We start from the raw sequence: 17618 nt of genomic DNA, 5'->3' as shown, positions 1-17618 counted from the left end.
GAGGACATTTTCTTTTCTAAGTTTAGAGTGCTAGCCTTATGCCAGGTTCCGACCTAAGTTCCTTACTTAAACTGGCTCATATAACCCTAATGACCCAGTGGCGGTGGATGGTATTATTGTCAACCACATTTTATGGATGAGAAAAGAAAAAAAAAAACAGAGACATAAACGTGGGCCAGGTCACACAGCTGGCCAGCGGTGGAGCTGGGCTGGGAATTCTGCGGTTAGATTTCCAAGTCCGCCCCCTTGACCGATGACTCAACTTCCCCTTTGCTGATAAAAGAAATCTATGAAGGGCAGAGAGTGAGAAGTGATTAAGAATCTCACTTTAGCCACAAGGTTCCGTGGACATCCATACTGTAACATGGATTCGTGATAACAAATCAATAACAAGAAAACTTTTTTGAGACTTACTTTGCTCTGCACACTGAAGTGCTGGGAACAGGGTACCTTAAACATGTTACCACATTTAGCTTTTCCGGAGGTAGGTTAATATTCTCATTCTCTGTTTCATAACCAGGACACTCGGGATTTTAAACTGCTCCCAAGGAGCGGGGGCAGAGCCGGGACATAAGCCCAGGCTGGCTTGCCTTGGAAGCACGGCCACTTCTAAACCACTAGATTTTACTGCTTCCGGTGTCCTAGGTAATTGCAGAGGAGGAGGAAGAAGGTGTGTCAAAGTCCACCTATTCTCCCAATACTTTTATAAAAGAACACTAGTGCAGGGACTCACCTTTTCCTCCAGTAGTGATGACAGGCTGAGTCACTGCCCTGTGTGAGCCACAGCCCTGAGCCAATACTGCATTAGAAATATAGGCTAACACAGGCCAGTGGATACACCGTGTTTGCACCCACCCCACGCCCCTCAAAAAATCAGGAAGTCATGTTTCTTTATCAATGTGGCTTGTTTGTTTCCTGAGATGAATCTCATTTTGGAAATGCAACCCACTCAACTGGACGTGGACGAGCCTGGCCGGGGCTGTCTCTAGAATTTCTCCAGGGAGGATCCAACTGGCCAGGTCTGATCTTGAAATCTCGGGAGAACTGTGTCAAATCCAGAGTTCTCCCTGACCTCACGAGGACCTCTCCATGCTGCTGGCCTGCCCCTGACACACGTGGCCGTCCCTTTCCTTGCTAGTGCCAGCCCACCCCAAGCCTGAGACATTTTACATTCTGGATGCCGCCGAACCGCGCCCCCTGCCCCTGACACCCAGGGACATTAGCAGAGTTCATTCTATTAGGGCATAAGTGACCTGTTTGGGGACACTCGGAAAATTCTATATACGTAGTCCTCTTTAGGACATAGGACTTATCTCTTCGTTATTGCTTTTCTATCTATGGACATGTGTAACTGCATATATATTATCAGAGAACAAACAGAACCATGAGAGATGCGCCATTTGCGTGCCAGATGTCCTGCCTTTTGGTAATTCTATCACCTGCTCTTCTGCGGGTTGCACTTATTTCCCTACTAGAAAGTCGGAGGTGGTCCACAGAGCTCCTGTCTCTATATCCCACATCTGTGCTCTCTCATACTTGGCGAGGAAGAAGCATAGCATGGAAGAAAGACTCAGCCTATGGAGACAGACTGGCTGCAAGCTTCATTCTGCCTCTTATCAGTTGGGCAGGTTATTTTACCTTGCTAAACCTCATTTTTTTTTTCTTTGGATTGAGGCAATTTTTATTTTTATTTTTGGGTTTGTTGATTTATTACGAAGTTTATTTGTTATTTCTTTGGGGCCTGTTTCAGGGGAACCTTATTCCAGGCCCCTTGGTTATTTTTTAATTTTTTCATTAAACAGGTACAATTAATTTTAATAATATCTTTTATTTAACCCAATGTATTTTAAAAATCTTATCATTTTAACATGTGATCAACATAAAAATATTAGAATTTTTTTTTTTGTTTTTGACACAGCACATTTCAATGTGGACTAGTCACATTGTCACTGTACAATAGTCACAGGTGGCTGGCAGGGCCTAAATGTGCCTTGACCTAGCTATTCTATTTGGATAGTGCAGACTTATCCCGTAGGACTGTCAGGGGATGAAATAAGAAAGTATATGTTTATTAGTATTAGTAATGGAGTTATCTTTGATAACAGTAATACTGCTATCCCTACTAATACTAACAATTAACATTTATTGGATGCCTGTGCTGGGGTAGGCACAGTGCTAAGCAAGTTACATAATTATTCCTTATAACAACCATGTGAGGTAGGTGCTGCCATTACCTTTATCTTATTCACGGGGAAACTGAGTTTCAGGGTAGTTAAGGTCACCTGGTCAGTAAGTAGCACAGCCAGGGTTCAAATCCTTAAGACAACTTCTGTGCCAAACTGTCCTTTACCCTCTTAATCCATCGAGAATTCTCTTACTTATAAATAAAGGCTCATCTCTAACTCAAGAAGAGTATTATACTCTCCAAAGTTGCTTCCCAGGCTGTCCCCACTGGGTCGAACTCTTTGGGGACAGGAAAATGAGCCTTATTCCTCCTATGTGCCCTCCATGCCCAGAAGCGGGTTTGACCACAATTAGCCGCTCGATCAATACACTTTTGCTATCTTGAAAAGTCTGTGTCATCTCAGAATCTCTCCGCTACCTGGTATAGAGGACGTTCTGATCAAATAGACATCAGGAGAGGAATCATTTTTATGATTAATATGTGACGGGCAGAAGGGCGAGCTCACCCATGGAGCCTGGCTCAGTTCCCAGGTTCATTCAATGTCACCATGGCAAAGCTTGAAGAGGCTGCTGTGAAGTTTCTGTTACTCTGAGTTCCTTTTAAGGCATGCTGGCGGGGCCTAAATGTGCCTCGACCTGGCTCACTGTGACTTCCTTCCCCAGTCTCATGATGTGCACACTCCGTTTCAAGAGGCAGTGACCCTTCCAAAGCAGGGAGTCAAGCTGTCTTTCTGGCATGGAGCAGGGGACACACTCAGTGACCTAGAGTAGCTGATAACCACTGGGGAGATTTTCCCCTTTGTCATTCTCACCTACCCCAGAATTTCTTTAGAGAATCCTTTAGCTTAAATGCAGAGGTCCCCAACCCCCAGGCATGGACCGGTACCAGACCGTGGCCTGTTAGTGACCAGGCCACACGGCAGGTGAGTGGCAGGTGAGCAAGCAAAGTTTCATCTGTATTTGCAGCCACTCCCCAGCACTAGCATCGCCGCCTCAGCTCCATCTCAGATCATCAGGCATTAGATTCTCATAGGAGCACCCTTAGGGTCAAAAAGGTTGGGGACCTCTGGCTTAATGCTTCTTGAAAACCAAATGCCCACACTGAAAAACCTAAATCTATTGGGTGTTCATACCTTGGTGAGAATTTACTAGCTTTCTCTTCGCATCCATTATAAATGATGTCAACTGTTTTTGAATGAGGCAAGAGACAGATCGTTGGAAGTCTAGATACCTTCCTGGGCTTGCCGAGAAGGGAAGGGGAAAGTGGTTGAAGGGAAGGAGAGAGGAGCCCAGAGTAGGAGAGGAAGCCACCTCAGATTCTCCTACTCTGTAACTGTACCACAGCCATTTAAATGATTTTATATGTACATTTCCTGTTTTTTTAATTTTTCTCTCTAGTTAGATTTTAAGTCATTTAAATTTGGAAACAAGTCCTTGTCTTCCTACAAAAGTGCCTAGAGTAAGACAAACCATTAACCGATGCTCAGTAAAATTTACCGAAATAATCACAGTGGTCGTCCAGAGTTGTCCCTGGAGACGCAATCGCAAGGTTTCTGTTTGTCTAACTTGCTTGGTTACGACATGCTGGCTTCCCACTAAGGCCTAGAAAGTCAAAGTCTCACAAGGCCATCAAGATTCAGCTTCTCAGAAACAAAGAAATGCCAATCAGGCCAACGTTATCTATTAAACCTACATGGAGGCTGAAGTCCAGAGAGGGGATCAAAAATCTAAAGTCACTCAATGAGTCACTGTCCCTATGCTCCAGAATGACAGAGTTCATGGTTCACCATTGTGTCCCTCACCACACCCAGGCTGAATCTCGCCCACAGGAGTCTACTGGTTGATAGATGAGGGACTGTCGATTGATAGATGATAACCAGCCCTTGCCCGGCTGCTCATGTGTCAGTCTGAGGGGCTTCCTCACCAGAACCCACTCCCAAGTCAGTTGCTTGACCCCCTCTTACGGTAAAAACAGATGCAGTGAGAGTAGGAAGAGCAGCCGTATTTTAGTCCAGGTTGAGGACATCAGCCTCAGGATGCTGGTTCACACTGACATGGCCCACCTGACTTATCTTCCATCTGTGAAGTAGGGATAATAACAGCTCTACCTTACATTTCGTTATGACCATTAAGTAAATTAATATATACAGAGTGCTGGAAACTTTGGGGCCAAAGTAAGCACTAAATATATGAGTAATTATTATTAATTATTATTATTGTCATTATTTTTCTCCCCTTTTTTGCAGCCACCATAGCCCTCTTTGCCCAAAATAAAGATTCTGCCTGCTCATATACCTTCACAGATCTATATCTCTTGTGTAACAGTTTTGTGGTGGTTGTGGCACTGATCCAATTTTCTGGGGAAAGGAATCTAGGACTAGGGAAAAGAAAGAGATATTAGGAATTCCTTTCTCCAGCCCACTTTATGGTTTAGTAATTAGATTTTCTTTGGGGTAAAAAGTTCCACCCTAAAATGTAAATACCTTACTCTTTCCTGATTGGGTAAAGGTAGCATGCCTTCCAACTTTAGTGTAAAATACTTTACTCTCTTATATTTACTTGAGATCAGGGAGAGAGAAAAGGATGGACAATCTGAAGTGGTAGATTTTGGAAGTGAAGGTCTGAGGAGAACCAGAATTTTCTGGAAAGATTGCAGTTTGATTTTAATCCAGTACACAGAACAACTCAAAAGCACTATGGTATCTGTTCTTTAAATAAGTTTATGTTATACTCATATTGACTATGTCATACGCCAATGAGAATTTGAATATCCAATCCAATTCATTATCTGAGTTTCTCAAAACATCCTGAAAAACACAGTTATTCAAAATATCACCAGTGATTCAACCTGAAGCACAGTGAGCTTCATATGTGGAATGAATTTGGTTCTAATACACTAGGTAGTTTTGTCCAAAACTAACACAACCTGAGACAGAGCACTCTAAATCTAGTAACTGGGTATTTTCCCTAGGAAAGACCACAAACGTGATTCAATATTGAGAAAGTTACGCAGTCTTGAGTTTTACGAACTTTTTCTTGCTCTTGACATAAAGCTGATGGTCACACACTGTAGGTAGGATGGGCCCAGAAATGCAATTTAGGAGTAGCTGTGACAGCTTAAGGGATAAAACCAAGCTCAGAGATGGCATCCACTCAGAACAAAGGAAAGCAGCTCCACAGCTGTCCAATGAGATAATTCAGGTCTTGCAATTAACTGTTATTGGATGAAGGGGCAAAAGCATTGATAAGGTTCTTTACTAGCTGCTGCTAATCAAACCTAAGGTAAGATGTGCTGTTTCGCTTACCTTAAGACCTCCTTTTTTGCAATACTGGGTGATGATGCAGGTGTTGGGTGGTTTTGTGCAAATACCAAAGAAGGGAACAATGTTTTCATACCTTAATTCATAGACCTGAAAATAATAATGGGAATAATAGCTTATGGTTGTAATATGTCTTCTATGCTAGAGACTATGCTGTGTGCTTTATAGACTTTCAGTTAATTCTCACAAAGAGTCTATGAGATAAGAACCGTGCTGCTCGCATTTTACAGATGAGGAAATTGATGCTCAAAAGGTAAAGTAACATGTCAAAGATCATACAATTTATTAGTGGCAAAGTTGGGAGGCAAATCCAGGCAGTCTGCCTCCAGCAAATAAACCAGAGGAGTGATCAAAGTCTAACCTTAGCCATGGAGATTAACTAAAGTCACCTCACAGTAAATAGACCAGCCCTGGTGTTTATGGCTGTCAATGCCAGTATGTGAGTCACGACAGATCATAGATTCAGAGCAAGAAGTCAGATCCCATGAACCTGACTCCCTCCAAGGACCAGGTTCAAGGGAAGTGAGCAGCCATCACAAACACAAAGGATGAAGAGGCAGAATGAAGGCCAGGGAGAATTAAGGGGAAAAAAGAAAAGCTAGGAGGCAGTCCAAGCTTCAGGAGCCTGAGTCAGGCCAAAGGGCCTGAAGTCTAAAGTCAGGGGCTGCCAGGGGACGGTAGAGGTAGGTCCAGTTAAGGAAAGCCGCTTTCCACCCTTATTCCTTTGGACTAGGGCCACTCCCACCCCAGATGGGAATGGGGAACTGGCAACAGAGGGCCAGAGAACAGCACCACTTTATCTCCTCCCAGGGGTGGGGGCCTCACCAGCCAGATTTCCTGCAGCACAGATGGCTTCCTGATCCAGGCTTCTGCTTGGTCACCAACACAGCAGATGGCCACATGGTTTCCCTGGAACCAGAGACAAAGTGGAATGTTCTTAACCCAAGATGATCCAGGAAAAGCTCTACTCAGAAAGAACTAGGAAGGGAAGCAGGAGGATCAGACAGAAACCAGCCCATGATTACCAAGTTCCTCACTTCCCAGATCAGCCCTGTGTCCAAGCACTGAGCCAGCTAGTTAACACAGAATGTCTTGTTTAACAGGTATCACAGCCCTGCAAGGTGGAAATAATTAACTCCTTTCCAGACAGGCTCCCCAAGGTTAGGTAACTTGTCTAAGGTCATACATTTGCAGGTAGTACAGCCAGAATTTGAAATGACTCCAAGACTATACTCTTTTTATTATACAATAATATCCTCTTATCATTCAAAGGAATAGTGAATTGAGGTCATAGTGTAAGTCCAGAGTCAGATACTTAGTTCTGAGCCCATTTCTAATATTTATCTCAACGGGTTGTTTCAAGGATTAAATCAGTTAAAATATTTAACACTGTTAATTCAATGCCTGGCACATATCAAGTTTTCAGTAGATGGCATATCTTATTGTTAGGTAATATACCTCAATCGGTATATTGAGTCTGCTTTTGGAAAGTCACTGATAATCATCACAAAATTAATTATACAACCACCTGGAAAGATCTGGATAGAAGAAGGGATAGAATCTGGACACAAGAGCAGATAAATCTCAGTAGGAATTAAATATCAAGCCAGGATGTGCCACTTTTAGTTGGAATTAATTGCAAAGTACTCGGGATTGTGATGGGAGTTCCAGAAAGAAAGAGATTCCTGTGGGATGAAGGAAGAGGTGATTCTTCAGCTGAACCTTGAAGGATAAGAAGGTTCCAGAGTAGGGGAGGGGAAGAGAAAGGCAGCCAAGGCATTGAAGATGAAACATAATACTTGGCATAATCAGCAAGACCAATTAATTAGATGACTATAGGATTTAGGCCTAGGGGAAAAAACGTTTCTGAAAGTAGATTGGGGCTAGGCAGTAGAGAGACTTGAGTCCCTTGTTAAAGAGTTTGGAAACTTTCTTACAAACAACAGACATGGGGAACCCAGTGATGATATTTGACGATAATTTTAGGAAGATTAACCAATAGTGATATGCTATAGATTGTTGGCTCCCAGCTCTAAATGGCTAGTTGATCACAATATACAGTTTTGTATGAATAGAGATCCTTAGGGTTTTATGGGTGGTAATAACCAAGGAGGTTTTTCATAGTTTGAAAAGTCAAGTAAACATTTAGAAAAAATAGATTTAGTTGCCTAGGGAATGATTGGGCTCTAATCTCTGCTAAACCCAATTTAGAGCAAGGAACAGGTCTTCCCTCGCTTGGAGCTTTCCGCCCTTACTCCCTAAGACTTCCATTTGAAAAAGTAAAAATAGATTTTTCTTTTCTTTACAAAATTTTCCCCCAGGGAACTTAACCTTCCAAAGGAGTGCTAAGCACAGGTAGCCATAATGGTCCAGCGAGTGGAAGAGAGGGTAAGAAAGGGCAGGTAGGAATTACTCTGCAGGCTTCAGCAGCTGCCACTGTTTATATTGTAGAAGCATCGATACCGTGAGTGATTAATCAGTGCTAAAGTGCCAATGATGAGTCTACCTCCTCGCCACCCTGAACAAGCCCGATCCCATCTGATCTTGGAAGTTAAGCAGGGTCAGGCCTGGTTAGTACTTGGATGGGAGACCACCTAGGAAGACCAGATGCTGTAGGCATAAAAAATAAGGGATTTTAAGCTGACAAGGTCCTTGCAATCTGTGAGGTCAACCACGGGTTGCCTCACCTAAAAAAAATAAATAAAGTAAAATAAATAAATAAATAAAAGCTGACAAGGTCCTTGCAATCTGTGAGGTCAACCACGGGTTGCCTCACCTAAAAAAAATAAATAAAGTAAAATAAATAAATAAATAAATAAATAAAAATAAAGTGCCAATGATGAAATAATCTGTGCTCTAGGACTACACTGTCTAAAAAGATAGCCACTGGCCCCATGGGGCCAATTAAATTTAAATTAATGAAAAGTATATAAAATTTAAAATTCAGTTCTCCAGTTACACTAATGTTTAATAGTCACCTGATGGTAGGGGCTACCATATTAGACTGAGCAGACTTGGAATATTACCATATTCATAGAGTGTTCTGTTTGATAAAGCTGAGTCTAACGTAGAAGCCAGTATAGGAATCAGCCGGGAGTTTGTTAGTGAAAATGCAGAGTCTCAGGCCCCACGCCAGACCTGCCGAACCAGAATCTGCATTTTAACAAGAGCCCCAGGTGATTCATATGCATACAAAAGTTGAGAAGCACCAGTCTGGAGTCACAGCACTACCTGGCTTTTACTTGGAGAATGTCCCCCTATTCAGAATGTCCTGCCTTACAGAAAGGACACGCAGAGAATGGAACAGACACATATCAAACCCTTCATGCAGCCACCTTGCCCTCAGAAGTACCTGGTAAAGCCCTATCAGGGCATAAAAGAGCTCTTCCCCCTGCTGGCTCTTGACAAAGGAGCTGAAGTCCCCAGAAATTATCATGCTAGATGAGCCACTGCTGTTCCCTCTTGATACAGGTGTGCCTCTCTAGGATGGCTGTAAAACAGGACACAATTCAGTCACTCTCAGTAGCATGATCAAGTACTGAATGAACTGTGCATTCTATAGATGAGAAAAAGAAATGCCAAGGTCACCTAGATGATAAATGGGGCAGTTAGGACTCGAACCCTGATCGCTCTGACCCGAGGTGATATGAGTGCTTAGCTGATACATGCATTCTTCTTGCATCTGCACCAGCGTAGATAGTGTGAGGGCTAAGAGAGCGGGGTCAGACTACCCAAATTCAAGTTCTGGCTCTGGCCCTTGACTAGATGTGTGACCTGATGCAGAGTTACTTTCCTAAATGAACATCTAACCACGTTACTTCCTGTTTAATATCCCCAGCCCTACAGATGTCTTTAAAGCTGAGGAATCCTGTTTTTCAAGGAGAGTTTCTCTTGGAGCCTAACATGGAAACCGGGGAGATCAGAGCTGCTATGACTGAAAAGAGAGGGCTCAGAATTCCTCCCCACCACACCTGCATCCTTAATCTATTATTTACCCCAAGATCAGACCAGTGAGCCCCAGAATCCCCAGGGACATTTGAAATGACTTATTAATGAAGCCCCATCTCCTGATCTTAGCATGTTGAAGCCTCCAGAGTTGATACTTACCAAGTCATCGTTTAATTTTTTTTTTGAAGGTCATAACTAATTTATTAAATAATAGTATATACATAAACCCCAAGGAAAGGAAGCTAATTCTACAAACTACAATTCTGAAAATAAAGCCAATGTAACAGGAACAAGATAGATACATTATGAAAGGAATGTCTGATTTTGACCCATAATGCATTCCTTATCCTTACCATTAACCTAAATGTCTGTTAGAACAAACCTATATACTTGGGTCTAAATTTGGGGCTTGTTTAGCAAGCAACGACATTCTAGAACAAATTCCTTTTGCTTTGCGATATTTAAGATTCAAACATTTGTTTCAGTACATTAATTTTGATTCAACAGTAGATCTACATATTTTGTCAATCTCTTAATACTTGAGTAGCATGTACTCCTGAGCAAGTACTATCTGAAACTGTAAAATTGCTGATCTTTGAAATAAAATTTATTTTAGTTGTGAGATGTTAACAAATTGAACTGAAAGTAACATTCACTCCCTCCATAGCCCTCCTCCCAAGAACAAAAAGCTCTTACTGAAGTATATAGACTCAACTCTTTTAACTCTAAAGAACATTGATTGTTTAAACATTTCTGATAAGACAATAAATGCTCCAGAATAATCAATATATGCTTGCAAAGATTACACTGTTTGATTGCAATAACAAAAACAAAACAAAAAAAGAAAAAAGGAAAGAAAGAAAAGACACTTCAAAATTTCAAGCTAAAATATGTGTAAAGACAAGTTATGGCAGTACTTTTTGAAGTTATGTAAATGTCATGTACTTATCAAATAATGTCACCCTTATTAAATGTGTGCCAGCCCTCCCAGCCATGAATACTCCACACCTTGGCATACCCTGTGTTATTTCTCTTCTGGTCACCACAAGTGAACCCACTCTTCCCAAATGTCACCTCCTCTCTGAAGCCTTCACGATGCTGCGACATTTAATTCCTCACATGCAAGGCTTCTGTCTTACCTTGTAGACACCTCTTGGAGAATCTCATTTGTAGTGTATCCCCATGCCTTGCACTACAGTTGGTCTGCAGTAGATGTGCAACACATGTGTATTGAGCAAATGAACCTTATTTTAGTCATCAGATTAAAGGGGTTAATGTGGTTTGGAAAAGGACTAGGTATTTCCCAGAAGACAGCTTTAATATTTCAGCAGGATATAAGAATTTGTACAGCCACAGGGTAATAAAGCTGAAGGGAACTCGAGAGACTATCTGACCATTTTTAAATATTCAGTAACTGAGGCCTGGAAATGACATTCTCAGAGATATTCAGCGAGGAAATGGTAGGCCCAGAACCAGAACTCAGGGCTTGAGACTTCTCACTTTATAAACAAGTCAGCCTCTGCTCTCATAAGCTCCTAGATGAAGTCCCCTCCACAAATCACCAGCAGTGAGCAGGAAAGATGTCTGGGCCAGGTGTGTTCTCACCTTGTTTTGAGGCAGAATAGTGATGTTGTCATAACGGATTTGCCACCAAACGTCTTTATTTTGCCTCAGCAGTTTTCCCCTCTGCATCTTTAAAATCAGACCTATGATGGCAGCTCCCAAGGCAGTAATCAGGAGGGTGGTAGTGAGAATCACAGCAGTCACACCTAGAGGGCAGAGACATGTCATTACTCGGGCCTGCCTAAAAGAAGCGAGCACATCCTGGCACTGCCAAGCAGATGCCACAAAAGCTGCCCAGGCGTGAGTCCTAGTTAAGACGCACTGAGACTTCTTGGACTTGTCTTCTTTAGAAATACTTTTCTGACCTCCCCTCTGGTTCCCATGGCAACTGCACTCACCTCCCCATTTGTACAGAAAGTTCCTTTGTAGAGAAATAACTTCTAATATCACCACCACCTTTTATTAAACATTTACTATGTGCTCTCCTTAAAGGTGTTCTCAGGTAAAATCCATCTCGTTCCAGGGCTGGGCTCCCAAGCATCAGGTAACAGCCCCCCCATTCTTTCTACCACCTTAGAAATGAAGTTCCTGAGCCTCAAATCTCAGGAGCCAGTTTCCCCTAGGGCAGAGGTTCCCAACAGGAGAGGCGGGCGATGTTGCCTCCCTGGGGGATTTTGGTAAAATGCCTGCAGACATTTTAGGTTGTTACAGCTAGAGAGTGTCACTGGCATCCAGCAAGCCACTGGCATCTAAGCAGCCTACAACACAAAGAACAGCCCCTGCCCCCCGCCACACAAACACACACACACACACACACACACACACACACACACACACACACGAAAGTTTTCCCACCCAAAATGTCAGTAGCACTGCTGTAGTGAATCCTGCCCAGGTACCTTCCTCAAGCACCCACACTGACCTATAAAAGTAGGCTGAGCTTCACAGAGCTTATTGTAAAATCCACAGCCAGGTCTGCCTTCAGGAAGTGAGCTGTGGGGCCAAGTGATAGTGGAGAAATTCCTCACAGGTCTTTAAAAAAAGAGAATTAAAGGTCCATGCCCACTTGACGTATTTTACTTGTCTCTGCCTCAGGTACAACCGAGGCAAATAAAACACTCATGTCATTTCAAAAAGCAGGCCTTGGTCTCTTAATCCACATGTCTGCTGACCCATCCAATTTTCCCACTTTACCTAGACTCTTCAAATCCAGTCTGCAGGTAATCTAATTCATGGAAAAGCAATATCTTTTTGCAGGGTAGAATAATTGACTCAATCTTTTGATTTAAACCATGTCACTTCTGATTTAAAAGATGATGTGTCAATTCTCCAGCATTACTGGGAGTTTCTCCCGTGTTCGGTGCAGGTAAATCTTGTTACAGAGCACCTTGACATTTCACGGGCCAAAGCATCTCCCCCTACATGGAGAATTTCTGTTTCTACAATCTTGAGGACCTAGTTTGCCATGGTTATTTTATTTCCTGGGCCAACCCATTTTGATACATTTAAACTCCATAAGAGTAGGAGAGAAGAAAGTGTCATATCAGATCTGGACTGGGGGTGGTGACGGTGGAGGCAAGTAGAAATCGTATTAAGCTTTAGGTTTCCTTTTGGCTTTATCTTTGTTATGGCTGAGAGAACAAAAACAGAGATTTTTTTTCCCCAGAGATTCCTGAGTCCTGGCCAGGGCCTCTGCCTGAGACCATGGGCCAGTGTGACCAGCCTCAGAGGAGGACCAGGCCCCTGTAAAAGTACAGTTAATTGTGCTGTGTTCTCAACTGGAATCTAAAGTGGCCAAGCCATACTCACAATCAAGGGCAAAATCAATTTAAAGGCCCAAAGCTGACCTTTTCTGAGTTCAGAGAGCGCTAGACAATGTGGAGTGGATCCCAAACTGGCCTCCCCAGCAGGACCCCCAGCCCTCCCACTCCTCCCAGGTCTCTTCCTATAGCACGAGCTAAACTTAAAGAAATGTCCCACCAGTACCTGATCACTTTCTGATAGCTGCGATAGTGAAGAACAGGAAGAAAGAGAGACCCGTTTCCGGATTTCTGCAGGGCACAGACTGAGTAATCCATATGCCTTTCTCCCTGGGAATCCACCAACACGGGACCGGTGACTCCTGGAAAGAGAGAAGATTGCACACAGCAAGGAAGACAGAGAGGAACTCAGAACTTGAACTCCTGCAAGCGGAACCCACTCCCTAGCAGCCCTGGAAACCTGGCTGATAGGCCATGTCAGGGAATATGACAGAGGGTCCAGGAGGAGAGCAAAAACAAGCAGTGCAGAGCTGCGACCCTGGTGGTGGCGGCCCACTTTGGGTTTTGCTAGGCCTATGCTGGGGAGGCCCACTCAGCAAGAGAAAACAGAGTCGGCCAATCACACGTGATCTGCACACATGCGTGCGCGCACACACTCCTTTTTTAAAGTCTAGCCTAAAACTGCTCCAAGTGAGACGTGAACTTTCTCTTTCCCTGAGCAAGCTTTAGAAGAGAGTCTCAAATGCCTAAACTATTTCCAGAGTGTATACTTCTTCAACCACCAGTGGTGTACAAAGTAGCAGCTTTGCTACTTTGAATGAAAATCTTCACTGCTGCTCTCTCCTGAAGCACAAGTCAAAAAACTTCAAAGCCGTTCCTGTGCTCTATTTTCTCCTCTTAATTGACTCAGAACAACGGATCGGTGTGCTAACCTTCCGCCACACAGGAGGAGTCCACAGAGGCCCTAGAATCAGGAGCATGCAGACTTCTTGAGTTGGAACAGAGGGAAAGGAGCAGACCATAGCACTTTTCTTCCACCCAAACACATCAGCATGCATTTTGAGGGCACACAAATGAAAGAGGTAAATTATCACTTTATCTGAGCTCCAGCCATGTGTCAGGCACTGCACTAAGCACAGAGTACAGCAGTGAGCAGGGCAGAAGGTCCCTGCCCTCAGGTAGCTGACAGTCAGCCACTATACAAGTGAATCATGGGGTACAATGGATTTGCAGGTGGGCACTCCAGGCCAAGGGATCAGCAAGTCCCAAAGTGCCAAGACCAGAAAGGCTTAGCTTATTTGAAGAAAAGAAAGTTATCAGTTACTAATTTTATGTTAGAAAGTAGAGTCTTATACGCGCCACAACAAAAATAATTGCTATCACACTTTGACCAAATACTGTGTCCAGACACAGTGCTATACAGGCATGACTTTATGCAGTCCTTGACACTCCGTGAAGTAGGTAGGATGATTATCATCATTTTGCAGATAAAATATTTGAGGCACAGAGAGGTTAAAGTATTTTCCCAGGAGCATACACCTAGAGGGTGTCAAGAGGCTGTTCCACACAGGAGACACGTTCAGAACTTATCCAATGCACCATAACACTATAGCATATGAGATTTCACTTTAGCTTTTAAAATTTTTTTGTCGGCAGTGGTGAATTTGAGCAAAAAAAAATTGCCTTTATGTCTCATTAATTTTGTACCCTGTTTCCATCTGCTTTCTACAGCCATTTTTTTCTATAGAAAAAAATGAAGAGTTCCTATCTGCTTTTCCTATTTGTCTCCCCAAACATAAGCAACAGAAGACTCATTCCTACTTACCCCTGGCAATCGCTGACAGGATCCTAAGATCCTCTTGCAGAAGGGCTGGGTCATCATTGGTGTATCTCCCCCTGGCCGTGATGGTGAAATGGGATTTGAGTCTATTCTCTACAACCCGCCACAATTCATCCACCCTATCCAAGGAGGAAGTCCTGGAGTGACCTCCAAACATCCCGATGTGTTTCCAGCCCAGGTACCAGAGACTTTTCTGGAGCACATCACCAGTTACATGCATGGGTGGCACAAGTTTCACACAGGTGTCATCCAAGAAGTCACTCTCCCATTTTGCTGTTTGTCCAACAAAGTCAAACATGGGGATATTCCACTCAGAGGCCAGCAAACCAATAACCTTGAAAGTAATCAAAAGGATGTATTTTCAGAATTAAGTTTATGCTACACTCAAACCCCATTGTTAAGTATCTGCATCGACTTTGAATTCAGGGACTCTATGGGTCATACTGGAGCCATCTTTCTGAATATTGATGACAATGTCTTGTATCCAACTTCAGGATGCAAGACCTCAGAGAACAAAAATAACAATAGTGAGCATTATTAAGAGTGTACTGTGTGCCAAACACTTTAGTAAGAACTGATATATATCATCTCGATTCTTATAACATTTTTATGAGGTAGGTATTAGCATTACCCCATTTTATAGGTGAACACATGGGGGCACAGAGATAGAAGTCATAAAATAGCAAATAGTGGAACAGGATTGGAATTCAGGCAATATGGTTCCAGGGCCCACACCCACAGCTACCACCCACTCTCTTAGTCTTTTTTCTTAATTTGTTCCTTATTCATTTCTCATCCATTTTTCATTCGGAGCCTACAGTTTTACAAAGAACTTTGGAGACACTGCTCTTAGAGGAGTTTATGATCTACTATAGGAGCTTAGACATATACAAATAACTTTAAAGTTAAATATACCCTTCATTTATAGACAACGAACTTATAGGAGTTTAGAAAAGTCAGAAATTACTTCTGATTTGGGAATTAGGGATATAGACGTAAAGATAGAGGGATGAAGAAAGGCTCTATGGCATTTGAGTAGGGTAGGCTTTGGACAGCAAAAAACGTGTCAAATGGGGAATTCCAAAAAAGAATAAGATTCAAATTCAAACATGAACTTAATTCAACAGCACCCACTAATAGTAGTTCTACAGTATTTTTAAGAGTGGGAACGGTGATGCTCTTTCATCTTTCAGCCTTTGGATCAATACCTCTCAGAGCACAAGATACCCAGACTTCCAGAAGCTAATCTCATTAGCCAGACAAATACAAGTCATTCATTTCTCTCATTTTCTTGCCCTAGCTTATCGCAATCTATCATACTCATTCTTTCCCACTTACTTTTACCATCACCGAATAATTTATTATACACACCAAAGGGAAACCTACACAAACGGTATTTTTTCTATTGAAAACCAAGCATTCACTTTCTTCTGAATGATGAGTCAATATGCAGCACCAAGTCCAAACAATGAACAAGTTTGTTCATGAACATCAACAAGTTAATGAGTGAACTTAACAATTATTGATTTGAAAGTCTTTTTAAAAAGAGAATATTAACGTTTCTAATTACATGGTCCCATTGTATCGCAAAGAAACGAAACTCGGGTCCCACAGTAATTGATAATAATGCCATCCCTCTCAAGAAATTATTCAGGTCTGTACCATCATCTTAAAGACCACCCCTTCCAAGGGACACTCAGCCAGAGTTCCTAGAGGGCTGTATACCTCTGCTGCTTCTGGGCATGCTGGTCCAAACGGGGCAGAAATCCTTTCTCTCTGGACCTGATTGGTGAAAATAGCAAGAGACTCCTTGGTGCTGCAGGCTGAGTTGGTGTAAGTGAAGCCCCAGCTGAAGTTTCCAAGGTCTGCCGGCTCTGAGTTGATCTCGTCCATGGCAGTCTGGAGGCCTGCACCCAGCCTTTGCATGCTGAGTGGATGGGAGATGTTCCAGGGAGCCTGGAAACCTACAGTGTGTTTAGCAGCTTCAAGCCAAGTCACTAGCACACTGGCAAAGAGTGTCAAAACTAGTATTGGGTGGGCATCATGGCTTTTAGCCCCCAAACAGAGTCTACATCTAAGTGGGGTCTCAGCACCTGTCCTGGGAGCCATGGATGGCACCCAACACCTGGATCACTCTGAGAGGCTCAGCCTTCTGACCACTCATGCCATGAGCTAAAATGAGAGTGCAGAGTTCCCTAAGGACCACAGCTTGCTTTCTATTCATTGCCATTAATTAACCCAAACCTTCTCTTTTCAGAATCTGTTGCAAAGCATCTAGAAGCAGCAGAAAGGGGTTATGGCAGGGAGTCAGCAAGGCCCTGGTAATTGATCTAGTGACACCACTAACAAACTTTATGGTTCTAGGCGAGTCACATAACTCCAACCCCCACCCTACCCCCCACCCCCAACCCCAAGATCCCTCTCTTCTAGCAAAATGAGAATCATGAGAACTACTTAGGTGTAGGCAGATGGCCTGGGCTGGGATTCTGACTCCACCACGTATTAGTCATGTGACCTAGGACATGTCTTCCTCCCTCTATGTCTTCATCTTCCGATCCATAAAATGAGGGTAGAACTGTAATGGGATCATCCCCGAAGACATACATTAAGGATTAAAAGAGATTGTATAAATCCAGTGCTTGGCACAATGCCTGGGCAAAGAGAGCCACTTCGTCAATATTAGATGAGGGTGCTGATGACCACGAGGATGATGATAATAAAGATTGATGACGCTGATGTCATAATAATGATACGTATTATCAACTGTTGAATTAATCTTATAATTTTCCTTGAAAAAGTGAGCTAATGGCTATGGGAGGGTTCATTCACAACTGACACAGTCTATGTTCTTCACCCTGGCCTTTGGCACCAGAGAAAGTTTACTGATAAATGAATATTAACTCTCCCTCTACATAGGTCAGGGCGAGGAGCGGGAGGCAGCTCTTGGTTGAAGAATTACATAAAAAGTACTACAGATGTAATACTTTACAATAAAACACTACT

The 17618-nt window shown here is 42.9% G+C and overlaps 1 protein-coding gene and 1 pseudogene across 1 annotated transcript in view; one reads left to right on the top strand and one right to left on the bottom strand.

The window, feature by feature from the left end:
• The window catches only part of LOC105291506 (guanylate cyclase 2G-like), a 20707-nt gene extending 3983 nt beyond the window's left edge, over nucleotides 1-16724 (bottom strand). The window contains 10 exon segments of the mRNA XM_023530079.1: nucleotides 468-473; nucleotides 4926-4991; nucleotides 5490-5594; nucleotides 6330-6413; nucleotides 8857-8994; nucleotides 11058-11221; nucleotides 11926-12047; nucleotides 13002-13137; nucleotides 14601-14949; nucleotides 16341-16724. Of these exon segments, the coding sequence (XP_023385847.1) occupies nucleotides 468-473; nucleotides 4926-4991; nucleotides 5490-5594; nucleotides 6330-6413; nucleotides 8857-8994; nucleotides 11058-11221; nucleotides 11926-12047; nucleotides 13002-13137; nucleotides 14601-14949; nucleotides 16341-16724 (1554 nt within the window).
• LOC111739098 lies at nucleotides 8005-8123 on the top strand (annotated as a pseudogene).
• Nucleotides 16725-17618: the final 894 nt, after the last annotated feature.

Source organism: Pteropus vampyrus, unplaced genomic scaffold (genome assembly GCF_000151845.1).
Source record: "Pteropus vampyrus isolate Shadow unplaced genomic scaffold, Pvam_2.0 Scaffold46, whole genome shotgun sequence".
Lineage (NCBI taxonomy): Eukaryota > Metazoa > Chordata > Mammalia > Chiroptera > Pteropodidae > Pteropus > Pteropus vampyrus.
This window is presented reverse-complemented; position numbering and strand designations above follow the sequence as displayed.